The sequence below is a fragment of the Sparus aurata genome, chromosome 24 (genome assembly GCF_900880675.1).
Source record: "Sparus aurata chromosome 24, fSpaAur1.1, whole genome shotgun sequence".
In the NCBI taxonomy this organism is placed as follows: Eukaryota; Metazoa; Chordata; class Actinopteri; order Spariformes; family Sparidae; genus Sparus; species Sparus aurata.
The window spans coordinates 21,114,821-21,138,009 of NC_044210.1; the positions used below are offsets into that span (position 1 = coordinate 21,114,821).

Consider the following 23,189-nt stretch of genomic DNA (forward strand, 5'->3'; position numbering starts at 1 on the left):
CCCAGAACCAGAACGACTGAACCCCAGAACGCAGAACATAACTGAACCCCAGAACCAAAACAGACAAGAACCTCAGAACCAAAACAGACCTGAACGCCCAGAACCAGAACAGACAGAACCCCCGAGAACCAAAACAAGACCATAAGAACCAACACAAACTTCAAAAATAAAAACAAGTCAACAAAAACCCGCACGAACGGCAAAAATAAAGTTCAAAAATCAGCTGCTAGTCTGATCCAGACTGATCTGGTCTGGTCCAGTCTGGTCCGGTCCGGTCCGGTCCGGTCTCTCTGCTGTAGTGGAGTCTGTGAGGGAGGCGGCGCCCCCGTGTGTTGGAGGAGAGGTAGTGCCACAGTTCACACCAACGGAGCAGCTGACTGCAGATGTAGAGTTTGTTTCAGACACCAGGAGGGCCCGGCGGGTGGAGTTTAACACATCAGGACTTTAAAGGTGGAGGCGGGTCAGATTTATTCAGTTCATTAAATCTTGAAGATTTAAATTCTGTTTATTTTGGCCCGTCGAGCACTTTGTCTGTCTGTAAAGAGTCTTGTCTTCTCAGTTAAGGACGGACGATCGCTAAACTCCACCCGTCTGTCTCCACGGCACCGGATCACAGAGCTACATTCCACGTGTCCATGAGTGAGTGATTGATTGATTGATTGATTGAGTTTTTGGTTTGTTTCCAGCTCAGCTAGCTCCACCCGTCTGGTGCTGCATGCAGAGTAAAAACAAGCGCTGATTGTCTGTCCGTCCGTCGGTCGTCCAAGGACGCAGCGTCACTGCTGGGCCAGCAGGGCGTTGCGGTTGGCCTTCATCTTGTCCAGACGTTTGGACAGGTGGCTGTTACTCGCCTCCAGCTCGTCGATCCGGTCCAGAGCCGAGCGGAGCTGTAGGACAAAAGAGGAAGAGGTCCGATCCTGTAACTGCTTCATTCTGTCGGTTGCGGACAAACTTATTTTTGCCAAACAATAAAATCTGTTAGATTGAATCAGACACAGATTTAAAAACATGAAGTGAAACTCAAACCTCTCTCTGAAGTTTCCTCTTCTCCACTTTCAGCTCGTCTTCGATCTTCTCGGCATTTTCTGCTGCCGACTTGTACCGAGTCACCTGACCTTCCAGTCGGATCACCTGAGGTAGAAACACAACAGCGACGCGGCGTCAGAGAGCGTCTTCTTCTTCATGAAAGTGCTGTCGCTCTACTTCCTGTTTGCTCAACAGAGCGGCTGTTTGTGTTCGACCGTCTCATTTATTCTCACAGTGCTTTCTAACATTCACTGTTAAATTACAGCCGTGAGACTGACGAGGCGTCTTTACCTCCGCCGACCCTGAACTCTGTCAACAATCACAATCGGTCATTGAGGATGTGACTTTTAGAGTTTCATTAGGAAATAAAACCTTCGTGGAACGTTGAAGAAAAAATAAAATCATGTTTCATCGATACATTAAGAACAAATCCGTCTCTGAATGAAGTTTGAAAGTACGACTACTTTCATGAAGCTGCTTTTACTGCTAACATCATTTCTTCCCACAGTTTGATGAAATACATAATATATATGCTGATGACGCTGTTTTCTCTGTGAAGGTGAAGCAGTGACTCACATTCTGTTCCAGAGTGGTGACTTCCTGTTCAGACTTCACCAGTTTGAACTTCAGCTCGCTCATTTGTCTGTTGGCGTCTCCTGGAGGGAATAAAACACATTGAAAATATGAAAGTTGTTTACATATGACAGAAACATCTGTGTCATGAGGAACTTTATTGTTTACGTGTTGATTCCAAATTTCACGAGGGAAAAAGACGACATGAGAAAAGTTTCAGAGATCAAGATGAGAAAAAGAAAACGATGTGAGAGGAGATGAGGACAAATTCAGGATGACGATGTAGACGAGACAAACATGACGTCAGGTGAAAACTAGAAGACGAAGGTGGAGAACAGACAAAGAAAAGACGACAGCGAGGAAGAGGAAGCGCTGAAAAAGGAAGCAAAGTTGAAAAAGAAGGCAAAAAGACGAAGGGGATGACAAGTTACAAAAGTGAACAATGAAGCTGAGGATGAAAACAAAGAAAACAAAGACGTAAAGACGTGAAGACGGCAACCAACAAGTCAAAGACAAAAAGGAGGAACAGACGAGATGAGAACGAAGAGAGAGATCATAAATAGGGAGGATGAAGACGAGGCAGAACTCACTCTGCAGGTCCAGAAGATGAGAGTCCATCCCGTTCTCCAGCCCGCCCCCCTCTGGATTGTGGACTCCGTCTGTCCCGGTCTTCTGCCTCTGGTCCAGCTGAGACCTGAGCAGCCTCACCTGCTCACAAACGTTCATGTGACGGGTTAAAGTTAAATCAGTGTTTGGTTCAGACGGCTGGTTTGAATCCTCAGTTTGAGTCTGGACTCACCTGATCCTGTAAACTCTCTCTTTCCTCAAACAGCTTCTTCAGCCGCAGCTCTGAAACACAACGTTAAACATGATGATACACAATACAATACAATACAATACAATATTCAATAATCACTTTGTCAGCAGGACGTATCGATGAGGAACAGAAACACAGCAGCACAGCTTCATCTGACGAGCCGATCGATCATCGTGATACTGATTAAACTTTACTGAGGACGTTTCTCTAGAGCAGTGGTTCTCAACCGGTGGGGCCCGCCCCCCTGGGGGGCCGGGTAGGCTACAAGATGGGAGGGAAAAAAAGAAATCACGAAAATTCCCCCCATGTCAAAATGCAAGTGGTTGGACTATTACACCACACAAACAAATCATCCTTCTTGCGACTTTTTTTGTCAAAAGTGACTACCGACGAATCTAGAGACTTTTGTGGTGTTTGGAGACTCTGACTTGAAAGCACGTATCACTCTGCAGTTACTGTGCTCAACGAGCAGCGGGTGCTGCCGTGAGTCCCTCCCCCGTCCAAAAGCACTGACAGGCGGTCAGTCTCTCAGTACCTCGCGCAGCAGTCCAGCCTGCAGTCAGAGCAGAGAGGAGACACACAGCACTCCGCGTCCAGGCTGCAGATGAATCTGGCGTACAGAGCGGGTGTAAATGTACCGTATATTACCAAATAATAGCCGGGTTTCAATTAACCGCAGGGTCCCTTTAAACACCGGGTGCAGGTGTATATTTGGATAAATAATCGCCAGGTTCCAAATAAATGCCGGGTGTGATTTTTATTTTTAATATTTTTTAATCAAGGAAGAAAACATGACCACTGACACTGCATGTTTTTCTTCTTCGCCTTTTTACGTGTTATGCTGCTTTCTGTCAGTCAGTATCACATTAATGATCGCCATGGCTCCGGTGCAGCAAAACAATAAAAAGTATGACTTGAAATTCAAACTTTCTGTCATAAAATATGCAGAGGAAAACTCGGGAGAAGCAGCCGCTAGATGTTTCTCTGTCGACCACAAGAGAGTGAGAGAAACGGAGCTTGAGCGTCTGTCTGAGGAGGACAGCAACAGGGCCAGGCTGCCTGCTGGAGGGAGGAAGACGGCGAGCGAGGAGCCTGAGATAAACATGCGGGGATGAGTTATCAGCAAACGGACACACCACGAGAGAGTGTCCCACAAAATGATCAGGGCGATGGAGAAACAAATGTACACCACCATGAGTGACAGCAGAGATGAGGAGTTTGCAGCGAGTGCTGGTTGGCTGAATCGTTTCCTCCGCCACAACAACTTCACCTGCAGAAGACAACTATTGCCCAGCAGGATGCCGGAGAATTCACAGAGAAGCTGGAGAAGTTTGGGACATTTTCATCCCGGATTTTTGAGATGAAGGAATTAACGTCTGTCCCAAATTGCCGCCTGGTCTGTTCAGTGATTGAAACCAATACACGCCCCGACTATTATTTGGTATTTTACGGTATGATAACTCTAACTTTACACTTTTTTTCTCAACATTTCTTGTTTGAATTTTTTTCCTAATGTTTTACAGCTGCACTGATCCTCTTCTGTACGAACAACTAACTGATCAATCAAGAGAGTAATCAACAGATTGATCAACAATGAAAGAACTGGACCGATCAGAACATGTGATGACTGTCAACGTGACGATCCGGCTGTTCTGAGTCTGGATGTGACGTCAGCAGCTGTTGGCTGCAGTGTTGGTCAGAACCGAACCAGCGGGTCACATGTGGACTCACAGCTGGTTCCTTCACTGAACGGCTTTTACTGATTCTTTCCTCTTGTTGGTTCAAGTTTCTTACAATTAAAATGATAAATATAAAATTACAGGTTCTACTATTTTTAAATGGTTTCTTCTGAAATTGTAAATAAATTCTGACATGTTCAGTGTTTACAGTATGAACTGATGAAACATGAGAATATTCAAATATGAAGAGCGGCAGTGATGCAGTGATCAACACAAGGCAGACAGACTGTGACGTGTGTTTATTCACTGAACACCAAACAAAAGTTCTGATGTGTCTCAGAACAAACAAGTGAACCACTGAAGCATCCGACTCCCTCTGAGCACCAACACCACCTCCTCAGTCCCTTACAGACTGGACCTGTACAATGCTGGACAGCTTCACACTGTCAATTACACACAGAGTCAATATAAAAGATTTTATTGTTGAAATGTAAAACTCAACACAGTTTCTAATGTCTGTAAAGGCTGATTTCACTGAAGAACGTCTCAGTGACTGGACACATGCTGACAGTGATATGAAACAATAAACCACACGGTGAATGAATCAACATGGCTGCCAGGAGAAAACAGACACATCAGTGATAGAAAATGATTTCATTTCCCGGCTCAGCTCAAACAGAAGACGTCGGCTCAGGAAGGATTCAGAACTTCTTCTGCAGGTTTGTTTAAAGACTTTATGTTTATAAAATGATTCTAAGAAACAGTTTCTGCTGATCTGACATGAATCCACGTTCGTCCTGTTTGAACGTTCAACAGGAAAAAGCCTGTAAAACTTTAACTTCACCTTTACACACAAGCTGTAAGTGTTGGTCCGGAGCTTCAGAGGTTCTGACAGGATAAGTTAACGACTTCAGTTCCATTAACGTCACTGACGACGTCTCGCTGAATCATGAAATCTTGCAGTCAGAGTCGTGTTTGTCTTTCCTGCCGTCTGGACTGACTCTCGTGCGTCCTCTCTGGAATTTGACGCCGCTCGCCACCGGAATGACTTCGACATCTTCGACGACGACCTCGGTTGCAGGTCGGCCATGTTGTTGTGTTGCCTCCTCGTCCACCTCCTCACAGCTGTCCACGTCTTCAGCCGACGGCTCCTCCAGGTCCTCGCTCGTCCACCACGTGGACTTGTCGACAGTTCTCCCTCGTTGTAAACGCAGCAGCACTAACTCTGGAACAGCCATCGCCTTGATTTCATCTGCTGTTGTTTCTATGAGTCGTCTGATCTTTGAAATTTGGGCCGCGTGAGAGTTGGTTGATAACGTTCGATGGATTTTTTGTTGCTCCTCGACATCTTCTTCGGCCGAAACAACATGGCAGCCTTGAACAATCTGTCTGTCCTCCTTTTCCTCCGGACTCCTCGAGTCCACCAAACCCTTCAAGTCACACTCAGACTCGGAGAAGTTAGATTCAACCACGATGAAATCCTCAGAGCAGCCCGGCACCATCGGGTCACTTCGCCTTTCCTCTTTGACGTCAACTGTACCGTCCCCAGAGGATTCGGTGACCTCCACCTGAAGGTCAGAAATACAAAACATGGAGTCTGAGGTACTTCCTGTTGCTCCCTGGTCCACGTTTGGAGGATCTTGAACATCTACACAAACGTTTCCTGAGTTCGTGGAGAGGTTAGTCTGAGGCGGTACCTCCTCCGCTTCACTCCTCCCTGACACTGGACGGTCTCTGATGGCTGCAGGAGGTCCAGCAGGACTCTGTTCAACACGTTCTGGATCTTCTGGTGTTCTGCTCGGACCGGTTGGTTCTTGGTTAACTGCATCAGGCTGATCTGACACGTTTTCTGTGATGATCTTCAGCTTCTCCTCCAACTCTGAAATCCACTGGCTGAGAGATTCTGGTACTGCTGGAAAAACTCTCAAGATTTCATCAGCAAAACGTTGATTTTCAACAAACCCTCTCAGAAGGCTTTGAATCGTCTGTTCCAAACCGCTCCAGTCCTTCAGCACCGGCACCGGGACAAGCAGGGACGGACTCGATGACACCGAGGTTTCTGTCTGGTCGTAACGTTCGACACGTTCAGGAGATTTGTCTTCAACCTGAACAGCTTCTCCAACTGGGTCAGCTTCATCGATCCTCCCGTTCTGAATCTTCTCAGGTAGATCCGACGTTCCTCCAGTGATTGTGTCAACACGTTCATGATCTCTCAGACGGTCCACAGACGAGGGAGACGCTGCTTCTCTCTGCTGACAGCTCACACTGCTGGCTGAATCTCCATCCCTGCAGCAGCTCGCGGCAGCAGCCATGAGACTGGACACCACCGCCTTGTTGTCCAGGATCATGTCTTTTGCGGGTCGAGGTGGAACAAGTCTGGATCTGTTGACCTTTTCAGCAGAAGTTCTGCGAGCAGCTGAAACTGAATCTACTAACTGATTTTCAGTTGGATGCAGCTGCGTTATAGATATGTGGCTGTCAGAAGAGTCGTGAGTCAGGAGCTCGTCCCGGTTCGAGGCTTCAGGTTCTGTTCTGCCTTCGAAGTCCGGATCACCAGCAGCCGATCGGGCGATGGCAGCTTTTCTCGCAGCTCCTGGCTGTTTTTTAATGGCGTCATTTCTAAACGAAGGATTCATTTCCTGTCTGATCTGGAAGTTCTTGTTCGGCTCCTTTTCTCCTCTGTTGTTTCTTGGTAGTTTTCTTGTGCCCTTGGTTCTGCCCGGACGGTTCTGGGTTCTGTCTCGTGTCTCTCCGACCTGTTTCTCTGACCTCAAAGTGTCCGGTTTGGTTTTGCTGCTGGAAGTTCTGTTTGGTGACCGGAGACGTTTATAAATCCAACAGCGATCGCGCCTCACGTCGTCCGCTGGAGGTTTGCTGCCCTCTGCTGGCTGCTGCTCGCCAACTTTCCCTGAAAGGTGGAAGAGCAGTCGACTCGTTAAAGACGTAAAAGAAGGTGTGAATGAACCCGAACGGACCGGAGGAGAGAAGAATCAACATCCTGATCACTGGGAGGCTTCAGCAGGAGGACGTGCAGGTGTTAGACACTCGGATGATCGAAGTAACTTATTGATTAAGAATCGTTAATAAAATTATTATTATCAAAGACTCAAACATTCAAACACACACAGCAACACACACACGTTTGTAAGTGTTTCTGAATTCAAAAAGAAAAAATAGATCGTGATAGAAACGACTAAATAAAAGATTCAGCTTGTAAACTTACTTTACTGACCGACTTTTAATTTTTAATCCCAATTTAACGTTCCTTTAATTCATAATTCATGTATGAAAACTGATCATCTGGCTCATAATCCGGATTTAATCTAATAAACATTGATCCTCACGTTGATTTTAAATTTCAGGTTTGATGGATGTTTGATCACTTTGACTCAAACAAATCAATTAAATTCAATAACTTGACAAGAAATCACAATTTAAAGATGAAAAAGTCTTGTGTGAAGTTTTGTGTTCCTCTGCTGACAGTCAGCTTCCATCTGGTGTCACAGTTTTTATATGATGATACATTAATCAATGATTTCTGATCATTCATTCAGTGAATCTAAAGGAGCTTTGATATGCTCTTACCAAGCATGCTCTCTCTGCCTCCATGAGTTGGCTCCTGAGCCAATCGGGCGACAGATTCTGTGCTGACATCATCCTCGCCCCGTCCCGGCTCCCCATTGGTTGAGACCTCAAGAGGGACTTCCACTCCATGTTTCTGTTTGAAAGAAAACCAGGAAGCCGTCAGTGGTCAATAAAGTCCGGTCAGTGGGTTCTGACGTGTGGTGACATCACACAGGTGGAGGCAGCGACCTTGTTCGCCTCACTGAGTCAAAGTTAGTTAAAACTTTAGAAGAAGGTTTATTATCAACTGCGGATCAGAACTAACAGATGATTCTGGTGAAGTTTCTCTCCTGAGTGTTCATGAGTATTCAGGTGAGTGATGCTGATGATGTTTGTGACATCACACAGGTACAGGAAGTGACGTCACAAATTCCTCCTCTGAGTACCTTCAATAAATCTCTGAGTCGGACCACCTCGCCTCTGAGCCCGTCACGCTCGACCAGAACCATGTCGGAGATTTCTTTCTGTCTCTCTAACGCCTGAAAGGACCAGGAGGAGGAGCAGGAGGAGCAGCAGGAAGAGCAGGAGGAGCAGCAGGAGGAGGAGCAGGAGGAAGAGGAGGAGGAGGAGGAGCAGATACAGAAGAAAAGTGAAATATATAGAAATATTTACAGACACAGTTATAATGCTAACCCTGTAGCAGACATCTATATTCATATATGACTCTGACTCTGTGACACTTGGACTGTCTGACTCTCTGAGTCTCTGTGACTCTCTGTGACTCTCTGTGACTCTCTCTGACTCTCTCTGTGACTCTCTGTGACTCTCTCTGACTCTCTCTGACTCTCTCTGTGACTCTCTCTGACTCTCTGTGACTCTCTGTGACTCTCTCTGTGACTCTCTCTGACTCTCTCTGTGACTCTCTCTGTGACTCTCTCTCTGACTCTCTCTCTGACTCTCTGTGACTCTCTCTCTGACTCTCTCTGACTCTCTCTGTGACTCTCTCTGACTCTCTGAGTCTCTCTGAGTCTCTGTGACTCTCTGTGACTCTCTGTGACTCTCTGTGACTCTCTCTGTGACTCTCTCTGACTCTCTCTGACTCTCTGTGACTCTCTCTGACTCTCTCTGACTCTCTGTGACTCTCTGTGACTCTCTCTGTGACTCTCTCTGTGACTCTCTCTGAGACTCTCTCTGTGACTCTCTCTGTGACTCTCTCTCTGACTCTCTGTGACTCTCTCTGTGACTCTCTCTGACTCTCTCTGTGACTCTCTCTGTGACTCTCTCTGACTCTCTCTGTGACTCTCTCTGACTCTCTCTGTGACTCTCTCTGACTCTCTGTGACTCTCTGTGACTCTCTCTGACTCTCTCTGTGACTCTCTCTCTGACTCTCTGTGACTCTCTCTGTGACTCTCTCTGACTCTCTCTGTGACTCTCTCTGTGACTCTCTCTGTGACTCTCTCTGACTCTCTCTGTGACTCTCTCTGACTCTCTCTGTGACTCTCTCTGACTCTCTCTGTGACTCTCTGTGACTCTCTGTGACTCTCTCTGTGACTCTCTGTGACTCTCTGTGACTCTCTCTGTGACTCTCTGTGACTCTCTCTGACTCTCTCTGTGACTCTCTCTGACTCTCTCTGTGACTCTCTCTGACTCTCTGTGACTCTCTGTGACTCTCTGTGACTCTCTCTGTGACTCTCTCTGTGACTCTCTCTGACTCTCTCTGTGACTCTCTGTGACTCTCTCTGTGACTCTCTCTGACTCTCTCTGACTCTCTCTGTGACTCTCTGTGACTCTCTGTGACTCTCTCTGTGACTCTCTGTGACTCTCTCTGTGACTCTCTGTGACTCTCTGTGACTCTCTGTGACTCTCTCTGTGACTCTCTCTGACTCTCTCTGACTCTCTCTGTGACTCTCTCTGACTCTCTCTGACTCTCTGTGACTCTCTGTGACTCTCTCTGTGACTCTCTGTGACTCTCTGTGACTCTCTCTGTGACTCTCTGTGACTCTCTCTGACTCTCTCTCTGACTCTCTCTGACTCTCTCTGACTCTCTCTGACTCTCTGTGACTCTCTCTGTGACTCTCTGTGACTCTCTCTGTGACTCTCTCTGTGACTCTCTCTGACTCTCTCTGACTCTCTCTGTGACTCTCTCTGACTCTCTGTGACTCTCTCTGACTCTCTCTGTGACTCTCTGTGACTCTCTGTGACTCTCTGTGACTCTCTCTGACTCTCTCTGTGACTCTCTCTGACTCTCTCTGTGACTCTCTGTGACTCTCTGTGACTCTCTGTGACTCTCTCTGACTCTCTCTGACTCTGGTCATACCGCCATCTTCTTCTCTTTCCACTGCAGGACCTCCTGCAGGTCAGAGACCTCCTGACAGTACGAGCTGCTCTTCAGCCGCAGATCAGACACCTCCTGAGGAGGGAGGTGAACCAGAGAGGGAGCAGGAGGAAGGAAGAAGAAGAAGAAGAAGAAGAAGAAGGTTAGTATAAACTGCATTAAAGGCTCAGTTCACCAACTAAACTGAGAAGGACAGAGACACTGAGTAGAGTGTTCCTCTTCTTCTGTGGTGGAAACGTTCACATGTGGACACTCAGAGGATGATGATTCATCTCCAAGTCTCTGGCAGTCTGATGATGGAGCAGCTGCTGCAGTCACACACTGGTCAACAACCTGTAATCTGAACGCCTGTTAGAAGATGTAAGCTGAGATAGATCAAATATTACCTGTGATCCATCAGCTGTGATTCACACTGACAGGGTTAATTTTGATCTTCATGTGAGATGTGAAGATCATCATGTAAAAAACTATGTATTCTTATAAAATTAAAATGTTTGATCAGTAACTTAATAATCTAATTAATTAACTAATCAAATGCCCCAAAATGATATTGAACATAAATGTTTCCACTTATAAGTTTATAAAATGGAACATATGTATTTATGTATATATGCATTACTCCAACATTTATCGGGTGTATTCACATCTCTATTGTTTCCGTTTTCCACTTTGTGAGATACTACAGAACTAAATCAATAAACCAATTGATCAATAGATGAGTGCTGAACTGACCGTCAGAAGCTCGTCCGTTTGTCTCAGAGTCTCTCTCATCTCTGTGAACTGGAACTGAAGAACACTGTGAGCCTGACGCTCGCGCTCCAACTCCTGAAACAGAACCCACAACCAGAACTTCTCAGCACCAGATTCTTCTACAACAGAACCCACAACCAGAACTTCTCAGCACCAGATTCTTCTACAACAGAACCCCACAACCCACTTCTCACACCAATTCTTCTCACAGACCCCACACCAGAATTCAAGCACCAGATTCTCTACAACAGAACCCACAACCAGAGCTTCTCAGCACCAGACTTCTTCTACAACAGAACCCACAACCAAAACTTTCTCAGCACCAGATATCTTCTACACATAACCCCACCAAACTTCTTCACACCAGATTCTGCTACAAAGCGAACCCACAACCAGAACTTCTCAGCACCGGCTGTCTTTGACTCCCACCAGTGGTGTTTTCTGTGTGACCTCTGACCTTGCTGGTGTTGTCACAGTGTCGCCGTGACTCCCACAGCAGCTCCTCCATGTCACTCAGCTCCTCCCTCAGAGTTTCCACCTGATACATCAGAGTCGACTTCTCGTTGTGCAGCTGAGCGTTAGAAACCATCGACTTACGGTACTTCTCCTCCACCTCGGCCAGAGAGTCCTCAACACACACACACACACACACACACACACACACCATCGTCATCGTCGTCATCATCATCCTTAAAAATAAACCGATGTCGTTATTCTGACGGAATCATGAGAATAACAACTGTATTCTTTTTCTGTAAAGTAATAGATTACCTTCATGTCTCTGATTGATGCCTCCGTCTCCACGGAGAACGACGTGTCACAGCTGCCTCTGCGAGACGAAGCTCCGCCCAGAGAAGCAAGTGTGGCGGCGGAGAGAGTGGAGGCCGTCCTCGAACCCTGAGGAGGAGGAAGAGGAGGAGCAGAAACATCTTCATCTAATGTTCCTCAGCACACTTGTTCAAACCTACGTAACTTTATTACAACAGCATAAAGAGCTTTGATGTTTTTGACCTGGAAGCAGAGAACAAAGAGAAGAAGGTTACTCACTTTATCCAGGAAGTCTCTGTCAGGCCGCTCCTCCACCTGCACACACACACACACACACACACACACACACACACACACACACACCTGACTCACAAACTGCGTCTTACACACTGACTGACTGATGCTGCAGTTTGAAACAGACACTTGGCCAATGTGGAACTTATTGATCCATCAAGTGTTAATAGAAACATGACAGGAAGAGGAGAACAAGGAGAGAGAGGAGGGCACGGTCACACACACACACACACACACACACACCTGACTCACAGACTGCGTCTTACACACTGACTGACTGATGCTGCAGTTTGAAACAGACACTTGGCCAATGTGGAACTTATTGATCCATCAAGTGTTAATAGAAACATGACAGGAAGAGGAGAACAAGGAGAGAGAGGAGGGCACGGTCACACACACACACACACCTGACTCACAAACTGCGTCTTACACACTGACTGACTGATGCTGCAGTTTGAAACAGACACTTGGCCAATGTGGAACTTATTGATCCATCAAGTGTTAATAGAAACATGACAGGAAGAGGAGAACAAGGAGAGAGAGGAGGGCACGGTCACACACACACACACACACACACACACACCTGACTCACAGACTGCGTCTTACACACTGACTGACTGATGCTGCAGTTTGAAACAGACACTTGGCCAATGTGGAACTTATTGATCCATCAAGTGTTAATAGAAACATGACAGGAAGAGGAGAACAAGGAGAGAGAGGAGGGCACGGTCACACACACACACACACACAGAGACAAGAGCTCACCACTGGGCTTGCACGAGCTGAACTGGCCCTGGAGGAGGCCCGAGAGCTGGAGCCCAAAAACCCACTGTAGTCTGAAGGCTGGGGGAGGAGGAGGGGGGAGGGAGGAGGAGCAGGAAGGAGGAAGGAGGAAGGAAAAGAGTAGATAAAGAGAAAAGAACAGGACAAGAGCAGAAGGGCTAGTGTTAGTGAGTTTAAATTATTGATGAAAGTTAAACTTATTTTCGCGTCATGTTAATCAATAATGAAATTAATGATCATCTGCAGCTTTTATATCAGTTCATCCAAACCACTAAAACTAAAGATGGAACAGAGAGAGCTCTGACTGGTCAGGCTGATAGTAGCCAGCCAATCAGAGCTGCTCTGTGGGCGGGACTTCTTAAAGAGATAAACATTTAACACACAAAATATATTTTGTGTGTTTCATGTTGAATGATTTCATTCTACAGCTGAAATGATTGTTTAGATTTAGGACTGATTTTCTTACAGGTCAGTAAAAAGTGAAGTTGTCTTCAGCTACACGTCTACATCACGTCACCACCTGCTACTGATCTACCTCCACCTGTGTGACACCTACTGACAGCACATTCTACAGACAGGAAGTGATGTCAGACACCGACCCTGTAGCTGAGAAAGCGAGGAGCGTCAGTAAACAGCACTGAGGTCTGCAGATGAGAGTAACAGACCAGACTCAGCTGTTATTGATTATAGATCAGGTGGTGTGTGTCACTCTGATCCCGCTGAAAGTCTTTGTCTTCTTTTACTTTATTGATTTGTGTTATTGATGAGTTATAGATCACAGATGGACACGAGAGAGAAGCTGTGTCAGGTGTTCAGACTCACCCTGAAGCTTCCCCGGCTGCCCACAGACATCTTCTCCTCGTCATCTGACATCTGCAAACACACAGACAGTTTAACACACACACACACACACACACTGACACCACATCCACCACTCTGCTCCTGGTCCTGGATCTGCAGGAGTTTCTTCCTGTCACTTCATAACACTTGTAAACTCTTTATCAGAACCTCTGAGGTCCAACACCATAACTTTTATCAGTGTGCTGTCACATGCTGAACCATGTTGCACGCAGTCATTTTTTTATATCTGATCAGCACGGGAACAGGAAGTAACAGAGACTGGATAGGAAGTAACAGAGACTGAACAGGAAGTAACAAAGACTGAACAGGAAGTAACAAAGACTGAGCAGGAAGTAACAGAGACTGAACAGGAAGTAACAAAGACTGAACAGGAAGTAACAAATACTGAGCAGGAAGTAACAAAGACTGAGCAGGAAGTAACAGAGACTGAACAGGAAGTAACAAAGACTGAGCAGGAAGTAACAGAGACTGAGCAGGAAGTAACAAAGACTGAGCGGGAAGTAACAGAGACTGAGCAGGAAGCAACAAAGACTGAGCGGGAAGTAACAGAGACTGGATAGGAAGTAACAGAGACTGAACAGGAAGTAACAAAGACTGAACAGGAAGTAACAAAGACTGAGCAGGAAGTAACAGAGACTGAACAGGAAGTAACAAAGACTGAACAGGAAGTAACAAATACTGAGCAGGAAGTAACAAAGACTGAGCAGGAAGTAACAGAGACTGAACAGGAAGTAACAAAGACTGAGCAGGAAGTAACAGAGACTGAGCAAGAAGTAACAAAGACTGAGCGGGAAGTAACAGAGACTGAGCAGGAAGCAACAAAGACTGAGCGGGAAGTAACAGAGACTGGACAGGAAGTAACAGAGACTGAGCAGGAAGTAACAGAGACTGAACAGGAAGTAACAGAGACTACGCAGGAAGAAGTAGAAGAGTGAAGAGTGACAGATACAGACCGAAGTGTGTCTCCGTGAGTGGCGAGAGTACCGCTCACTGTCCTCCTGAAAGGCCACGAAGAAGAAAGACAACAGACAAGTCAAAGAGCTGAAACTGTAGAAGAAGAAGAGCAGCTGACTGACAGCTCTGTCATCAACACACACTCCTGACAGACACGCTCAGGGACATAACACACATGCAGCTGACGCTCCTGTCAGACATGACTGAGGGCGTCAGTGTGTGCAAAGGGTGCAGATCATGTCATCAGTGAGCCCCAAAACACACACCTTCAAAATAAAAGATGTCAGCGTGAAATGTGTTCAAAATAAATCCAAAAGTTAAATTAAATATCAATAAAAAAAATTAAGTTCTTCATTCAATCAGAAAATGATGACAATAAAATCTGCTTTAATTAAACTAAATAATCAGACAAAAACAAGAGAGAAGATGAATTTATAAAGATTAACTGTAAACAACATTAAACATGCAGGTGGAGGAGCAGGAGGACAAGGAGCAGGAGGAGCGGGAGGCGTGGATTACACACAGTTAATCCAGGTGTGAGTCTGTCTGAGCTCGTGCAGAACAAACAAACATCAGCAGTGAAACACAACAACAACAACAACAACAACATGCTGCTTCATGCACGTCTGCAGACCGACACATGAAAACCTCTTCAACAGCTGGAACTGGACCCGTCCCAGGGAGGAGCTGGGTCAGCAGGACTTGGTCTGACCTCTGACCTCAAGCACGAAGGTCAAAGGTCACAGCTGACCACACAAATCATCAAATCATTTAACAGATACAAGGTCTTCATGAGTCAGAGAGCAGCTCGTACACAGACCACAAGAGTCCAGGAGAGTCCTATAGAGACTTATAAAGTCCTATAGAGCATAAAAGAGTCCTCTAGGGTCTAGAAGAGTTCTCTAGGGTCTAGATAAGTTCTCTAGGGTCTAGAAGAGGCCTCTAGGGTCTAGAAGAGTTCTCTAGGGTCTAGAACAGTCCTCTAGGGTCTAGAAAAGTTCTCTAGGGTCTAGATAAGTTCTCTAGGGTCTAGAAGAGGCCTCTAGGGTCTAGAACAGTCCTCTAGGGTCTAGAAGAGTTCTCTAGGGTCTAGAAGAGTTCTCTTGGGTCTAGAAGAGGCCTCTAAGGTCTAGAACAGTCCTCTAGGGTCTAGAAGAGTTCTCTAGGGTCTAGAAGAGTTCTTTTGGGTCTAGAAGAGTTCTCTTGGGTCTAGAACAGTCCTCTAGGGTATAGAAGAGTTCTCTAGGGTCTAGAAGAGGCCTCTAGGGTCTAGAAGAGTTCTCTTGGGTCTAGAACAGTCCTCTAGGGTCTAGAAGAGGCCTCTAGGGTCTAGAAGAGTTCTCTTGGGTCTAGAAGAGGCCTCTGGGGTCTAAAAGAGTTCTCTTGGGTCTAGAAGAGGCCTCTAGGGTCTAGAAGAGTTCTCTAGGGTCTAGAACAGTCCTATAGGGTCTAGAAGAGTCATTTAGGGTCTAGAACAGTCCTCTAGGGTCTAGAAGAGTCATTTAGGGTCTAGAACAGTCCTCTAGGGTCTAGAAGAGTCATTTAGGGTCTAGAACAGTCCTCTAGGGTCTAGAAGAGTCCTTTAGGGTCTAGAACAGTCCTCTAGGGTCTAGAAGAGTCATTTAGGGTCTAGAACAGTCCTCTAGGGTCTAGAAGAGTCATTTAGGGTCTAGAACAGTCCTCTAGGGTCTAGAAGAGTCCTTTAGGGTCTAGAACAGTCCTCTAGGGTCTAGAAGAGTGCTAACAGGTGTAAGAGCAGTCCTACCATCCACTGTTCAATGTGACCCCACTTATTATCCAGACCATAATACTTCTGCAGGAGGAGGAGGAGACACGTTAGAACAGGATGAAAACATTACCAAAGAGAACAACAGGTGAGTTTGTTTTAAACCCCTTGGTGTGGCAGGTGGGCGGAGCGTACTGCGCAGAGGTAAGATGACCATTTCCTGTGGCCACGAGCTCAGCGTGACTTCTGCGCAGTAAACTCCGCCCGGCTGGAGCTCCCAGAGGAGGAAAACAAACACAGCAGTGAAGATTGAAGGTGGAGTGAGGAGTCAGTCGTACCTTGTGGCTGTGAAACAGCTACAGCAGGCGGGAGGAGAAACAAGAGGAGAGACGGGACTTTAGAAACCAGAGGTCAGAGGTCAGAGGTCAGACTGAAACCACAGTAAACTGAATGGATGCTTCACATATCAGTTAGGATCAATGAATCTCTCGGGACTGATTGAGGAGGAAGAAGAAGAGTGAAGGTATTAAATCACTGAACTGAGATGTGACCCAGACCTCATCACACCTCATCAGACCTCATCAGCAGTGATCAACACATCCACAGAGTTGTATTGCTGGTCAGGATGAAGACTCGTTAACATGTTGTGGAGACAACAGAGCGTCTGATGAGACGAGGCAGGATGTGTCTCTACTCAGACTGACTGCAGCTGAACTGTGGCCAATAATCAATAAGACGATTTGTGTCAACACTGTTCTGTCCTGCCGTCACTGCCATCGCTCACAGTCGTCTCATTACTTCACATTATTGATTGTTTATAGGCTGTTAATCAGATAATAGTAATCAATCATCAATCATGGTGTGTCAGAAGTTACATCAGAGTCACACATTTATAAATCTGACAGAAAAATCACCCACATGATAATAATCTGCCTGTTCTACAACCATTAGAACCATCAGAGCCATCAGAACCATCAGCGTCTTTTCTCTTCTTTCAGTGATCATATGACGTGTCAGAGCCCATTAAACTGCTCCTCTGGTCTCAGATTCAAACACATCGTCTGTTTATTTTACACGTTTGTATCGATTCACAGTTTTAATAATAACCGATAATATCAAATATCTCTCTATCTCTCTCTGCTGAGTTTAAACTCAAACATGTATCTAAACCTTTATTCTGTTAAACTTTGTCACAGCAGCTTAAAGAGTTTAAAGCTTCGGTCGGGTTTCTCTCTGTGTTACAGTGACAGAAGTTTGCTGAGATTGAACTCAGAGGTGAAGCTGCTCTGATCGCAGGCGTCGACTGATTTATCTCATTAACTCGTGACGTCATATTCTAACACATCGATCAATAACATCAGTTGTCGTATTGATATCAATAATGAAGTTACTCACCAGAGAGAGCTGAGGACCAACACCACCCAGACACCACCCAACCATCTGACTGACCCGCTGATGATTGAAGCACATTCACACTCTCAGCCTGACCTTTGACCTCTCAGGTGAACTCACCTGGAGCTCATCAGGTTCAAAGGACCAATCAGAGCTTTAGTTCCACAAACACAAACCAGAGATCTATTTAAATAAAACAACAGCATCATGTGACTCCTCAGCTTCCCTGTGTGAAATGTAAAGAGCCAATCATGAAGCCTGCTCAGCCCCGTGGACCAATCAGGTGACAGGGTGTGATGTGTGTTGATTTCAGAATAAAAGCCTCCGTACCTCTTTCTGTTGCTTCTCCAGCTCCTTCATTCTGATCTCTCGGGCCTCGGCTCTCGCTGCTCGCTTCGCTGCCAGCCTCGCCTCCGCCTGTCACACACATCAGTATTATTATTGATGATCAATAATCATCAGCACACACAAATCAATACAAAATCAACCATCTGAAGATATATATGACTAAATATATATATATATATATATATATATATATATATATATATATATATATATATATATATATATATACATACACATATGACTAAATATATATATATATATATTTAGTCATATGTATATATATATAGATATATATACTGTATTGACCCGAATATAGGACGAGGTTTTTTTCGATGAAAATTATATAAAAAAGTGGGGTCGTCTTATAATCGGGGTCTAACCGTTGACACATGCTGATAGTTGTCTGGGTCGCTACATGACCTCAACAGCAGAGGGCGCCAGCTTATTGTAGTGACGTCACTGACACTGTGGCTGCGGTTATCTGTCAATCACAGCGGAGAAGAAGTGACAGGAGATGAAAAATGGAGAGACGCGGTGATTTTACGGAGCAAAGTGGATCAAGTGTGGCAAGTTAACAGACATCTGAGGCGGAGCTATGATGCTGATTTTAAGATAATGGTGATCAATGCAGCGGAGGCGCCAAACAACTGTCAGCCAGCCAAGAAATATGGAGTTACGGAGTGTAACGTCCGAAGATGGCGGGTCCAAAAAGACCGTCTGAAAACGCTAACAGTAAGAGAAAAGCTTATCGTGGTCCTCTAAGCGGCCGCTTCCAAGAGACTGACAGGAGGGTATGTGAGTTTGTTACTGAGCAACGAATTTTGGTTATCAGAGTCTTTTTCTGAAGATTAGTCTTGAAAAGAGGGGTCGTCTTATAATCGGGGTCGTCCTATATTCGGGTCAATACGGTATATTTAGTCATATAAATTCAGATATGCGTCAGTAATGGTTTCATGCAGTCTGCTGTTCCTCCACCAGGGGGTGTCTGTCTGTCTACCTGTCTGTCTACCTGTCTGTCTGAGTCTGCACAGGAGGAATGTCAACCGTCCACCTGTCTTCATACCAGGAGACACACCCTCCATTGTCATGACAACGACACACCTGAGCCCGTCCCTCCATACGAGGACAGAACAAGTTCTCCAGAGTGTCACAGTGTTCATGTCTTTCCTCTGGTTGTGTTCGTGTTGTGAAGTTTGTCTGTGAGGTCTATGAATAAAGTTTAGATTCAAACGGACAAAGATCTGCTGGTCAACAACACGCTGAGGAGTTAAAGACAGGCTGATGCTTTGATTCAGATCTGTGTCAGTCCGTCACGCTGAGATGAGGATTAATGCAGAGGATTAACAGATGGAGGTCACAGACACACACACACAAAGACACACACACACACACACACACACACACACACACACACAAAGACACACACACACACACACAGACACACACACACAGACGCTGGCCTGTTGCCAGCTCTCCCAGTAGGTCACTGCTGCCCGTCACTCACACCAGACTCCATTGAAAAATGTGATGATTTAAGCAACAACAACATTCCAGTGTGTCCTGTGTGACCGGCTGTCACTGCTGGACGGAGACAGTTTGTGATGAGGGAGTTATTGATCCCGGTTATTGAACTTTATCTCTCAGTCATTTGTGTGTGTGTGTGTGTGTGTGTTCTCTGTGGTACAGTCTGCATGAATGTGACTGAACCAGTCGGAGCTCTCAGTCTGTTTACCTGCTCAGTCACGTGACCCGACAGGTTCTGACCCGACAGGTTCTGACCCGACAGGTTCTGACCCGACGTGTGCAGCTCGTTTCATGTCATCGTTATAAAACCAATCAACTGTCAGAGACATCCTGATGTAGAAAAACAATACTGAGACATCTGAAACCTGATCGGAGCTGCAAGCTGGTTAATGTGATGAACATAGTTATTGATTATCTGAATAAAGAACTAAAGTTTTTACATGACGGAGCAGAAGAGTTCTGAAGTACCTCAAAGTTGAACTTCAGTAAGGTACTCTATAATAATAACATAATAAATAATCAATATGGATCAGTCAACCTCCCACCAAGTAGCCGGCCAATCAGAAGACACACACTCTGGAAGATCTTGTGATGTGATCGAAAGCAGTTACTAAAGGGACGAGTCGAATCAGCCCTCCGTGTAGAGAACTGAAGGATGAATACAACTAGAGGAGCAGAGCTGGAGAAGGTCGATGTCTTCAGAACTTTCATTAAAACTCATTCATCTAGTGATTAGATGTTTGATCAGCAGAACTCAATCAGAGAAATCAGAACAGAGCCTGAAACAATCGATCAGTCATCAAAGTGGTGAGCTGATCTGTGAGGGCGGAGTCACACCACACTGACATCATCCTGGAATCATCCTGGAGTCATCCTGGAATCATCCTGGAGTCATCCTGGAATAATTCTGGAATCATCCTGGAGTCATCCTGGAATAATCCTGGAGTCATCCTAGAATCATCCTGGAATAATTCTGGAATAATTCTGGAATCATCCTGGAATAATGCTGGAGTCATAATACAATATATTGATTATCTGATTAGGTTCTGTTGATTCATCAATTAAGAAAACAAACACTAAAATCAACCAAAGTGAAAATGGATAAAAACAAAACAAATAAAATAATTTCTTATTTTATATAAAAAAATAAAAGTATTCAAACAATAAAACAAGCAGAGCAAAATATAGATCTGATGATGTAAGCAGAAATAGGCTAATTGGTGCTGTGTGATTGATTGTTACCTGAGTGATTGATCACCTGTCAGCTACATTATTTTAGTCTTAGTTTTTATCGTCTTCCATATTTCATTCAGAACTTTATTTATTTTTTATATTCACATTTCATTTAACTGATTATTGATTGTTAATTGATTTGTATATTTCATGTAGGCTATTGATCTGCGGGTTTACCTGGCCCCCCTCCTCACAGGTGTTTCTGGTGCAGACTGCATTAACATTTCAGCTGATTTAGTGACCCAGTGAAACCCTGCAGCAGCCGAACTCTCCGCATTGTCTCACCGTCTGCTGCTGTCATGTCACCGCCTTCACGTCAAACCAATAATCTGATCGATAACAGTATCGATGAGCAGCCTCACCTCCCGTGCGATCTGGTTGAGAGCATCGTCCTCGGCAGTCAGCTTCTCCCGGTTCGGGATCCTCTTCCTGCCCGGTCCATGAGTGCCCATGGTGCAGGAGGGTTTCACCGGGAGCCGAAAGATCCACAAAGGTCTTCTGTAGTCCGGAACATTCAGACCCGGTCCTCAGAACCAGGAGAAACACTCAACTATCCCGCTTGAGGCTAAAAACTGTGGTTTTTCTAATGAGGTTCGAGATCCCCACGTCTCCGTGGTTCTGGAGGTTATTAGCGGGGGGCGAACAGTCCAGAGAGACTTCCTGTGGTCGGGAACATCCGAACTCCGAGTGTCCACAAGCGAAAACAGACCAAATAAAACCGTCCGAGATAAAACGTGATGTGTTCTGGCGCTACTCTGCGGCCGGACCGGGTCCAGAGCGGCTGCGGGCCGGGCTGCCGTTCATCCCGTCAGCTAGCTAACGTTAGCCGGCCGCCGACCGACACGACGGAGGAAGGACAGGGACGATCAGTCACCGCGGGGTGCGGGGGGTGCGGTGGATGCGGGGGGTGCGGTGGATGCGGTGGTTGCTGGTTGCCTCCGGTGACATCACGCTGAGAACAACCCGTCACCGCAGCGTCGGGAACGCGGCCGGAGAGCTCGTTAATCCGCCGGGTTCCGGTTCCTCCGGGACCCTGAAGTACACACAGGTGACGCTGTCAGGTGAGCCGCAGGTGGGCTGGAACCGGACCGTGAACGCAACCTGACAACATTGTCCGCAGTGTGACAGCGGAGGGAGAAGACTTTTATTGTGGTGGGGCGGATGTTCCCTCCGTCAAGTTACACACACACACGCACACACACACAAACATACACAGGCACACACACACAACATACCAGGCACACACACAGGCACACACACACAAACATACACACGCACACACACACACAGGCACACACACACACACACACACACACACACACACACACACACACAGGAACACTGTCCTTTACAAATAAAAACACATATTAATTAATTCATTAAACGTTTTATGTGAAAGCTCCAAAATATAATTAAAATATAAATGAAATAATATAAATTCACTTCTAAAATATATAAAATTCATTAAAAAAAAAAATAAAGAAAGAATACAAACAATTACAGGTCATCAGAAATGCTTTTATTCTGAAAGTTTCTACAGGAGAAGGATTTTCTACAGTTTGTCAGTCTTTTATTTTTTTAACTCGCAGAGCTGAATACTGTTTCCGATTAGCCCTTTCAAAATAAAAATAAAAGCATCCAAGTTGGTCCTTTTATTTTGGCAGAATCAATAACTCGACACCCTAAAGTTCATCATTTCCTTTATTGATCAGAGACACAGTATTTTTCTTCACCAGTAATCAATAAATCAAACTGAAGATTTAAATCCGATAAACATCAAATATTATCAATACAGATCAATAACATCCAGTTTACAAGCAGCAGTCAATAAATCAATACATTCATACAGACAACATGAGGACACTTTGTGTTTCTACCGAATATTGATCAGATGTGATCAGAAGTTATCAGAAATGCTGCAAACATGAAACAAACCACACAATCTTTTTTCTAACAGCTGATTAAATATAGTACAGAAGCTCAACAGGGCCAAAAAGGTTCAAACAGTTAAAGAGAATATTTGTTTGTTTTTATCATGAAATGTTGATTGAGTTTATTAATTACAACAAACCATCTTTAACTCAGTATTGACTAAATTCATCATCACACTGTTTGTTTATTTTATCAAAACATTATTTATTCTTTGTTATTTTACCTTTATGTTATTTTATCTTTATGTTATTTTACCTTTATGTTATTTTACCTTTATGTTATTTTATCTTTATGTTATTTTACCTTTATGTTATTTTACTTTCATGTTATTTTATCTTTATGTTATTTTACCTTTATGTTATTTTATCTTTATGTAATTTTACCTTTATGTTATTTTACCTTTATGTTATTTTATCTTTATGTTATTTTACCTTTATGTTATTTTACTTTCATGTTATTTTATCTTTATGTAATTTTACCTTTATGTTATTTTATCTTTATGTTATTTTACCTTTATGTTATTTTATCTTTATGTTATTTTACCTTTATGTTATTTCCGTTGGAAATCTTCTCAGTGACTCTTTGTAACTAAAATGTAACTGTAATCCTCCATAAGTGTTGTATCTTTAT

General features: G+C 44.8%; 1 protein-coding gene across 6 annotated transcripts; it reads right to left on the bottom strand.

Moving 5' to 3' along the window:
• Window positions 1-589: 589 nt before the first annotated feature.
• lrrfip1b (leucine rich repeat (in FLII) interacting protein 1b) lies at window positions 590-21,803 on the bottom strand. 6 transcript variants are annotated; one of them, XM_030409148.1, is made up of 19 exons: window positions 20,990-21,782; window positions 17,853-17,939; window positions 16,469-16,486; window positions 16,170-16,217; window positions 14,404-14,448; window positions 13,412-13,462; window positions 12,572-12,649; window positions 11,792-11,827; window positions 11,516-11,641; window positions 11,202-11,372; window positions 10,727-10,819; window positions 9,977-10,069; window positions 8,106-8,198; window positions 7,681-7,813; window positions 2,399-2,448; window positions 2,190-2,307; window positions 1,603-1,682; window positions 1,027-1,131; window positions 590-887 (listed from the first exon to the last, which is right to left on the bottom strand). In XM_030409148.1, exons 1-19 carry the CDS (start codon window positions 21,077-21,079, stop codon window positions 777-779), a joined length of 1,626 nt encoding a protein of 541 aa, XP_030265008.1. In that variant the 5' UTR covers window positions 21,080-21,782; the 3' UTR covers window positions 590-776. The 6 variants fall into 6 exon arrangements, with proteins under 6 accessions (XP_030265008.1, XP_030265003.1, XP_030265004.1 ...); XM_030409143.1 differs by lacking the exons at window positions 590-887; window positions 1,027-1,131; window positions 1,603-1,682; window positions 2,190-2,307; window positions 2,399-2,448 and adding an exon at window positions 4,558-7,003 and having other exon boundaries at window positions 20,990-21,802; XM_030409144.1 differs by lacking the exons at window positions 590-887; window positions 1,027-1,131; window positions 1,603-1,682; ... (1 more) ...; window positions 2,399-2,448; window positions 12,572-12,649 and adding an exon at window positions 4,558-7,003 and having other exon boundaries at window positions 20,990-21,802.
• Between the last annotated feature and the right edge of the window lie 1,386 nt (window positions 21,804-23,189).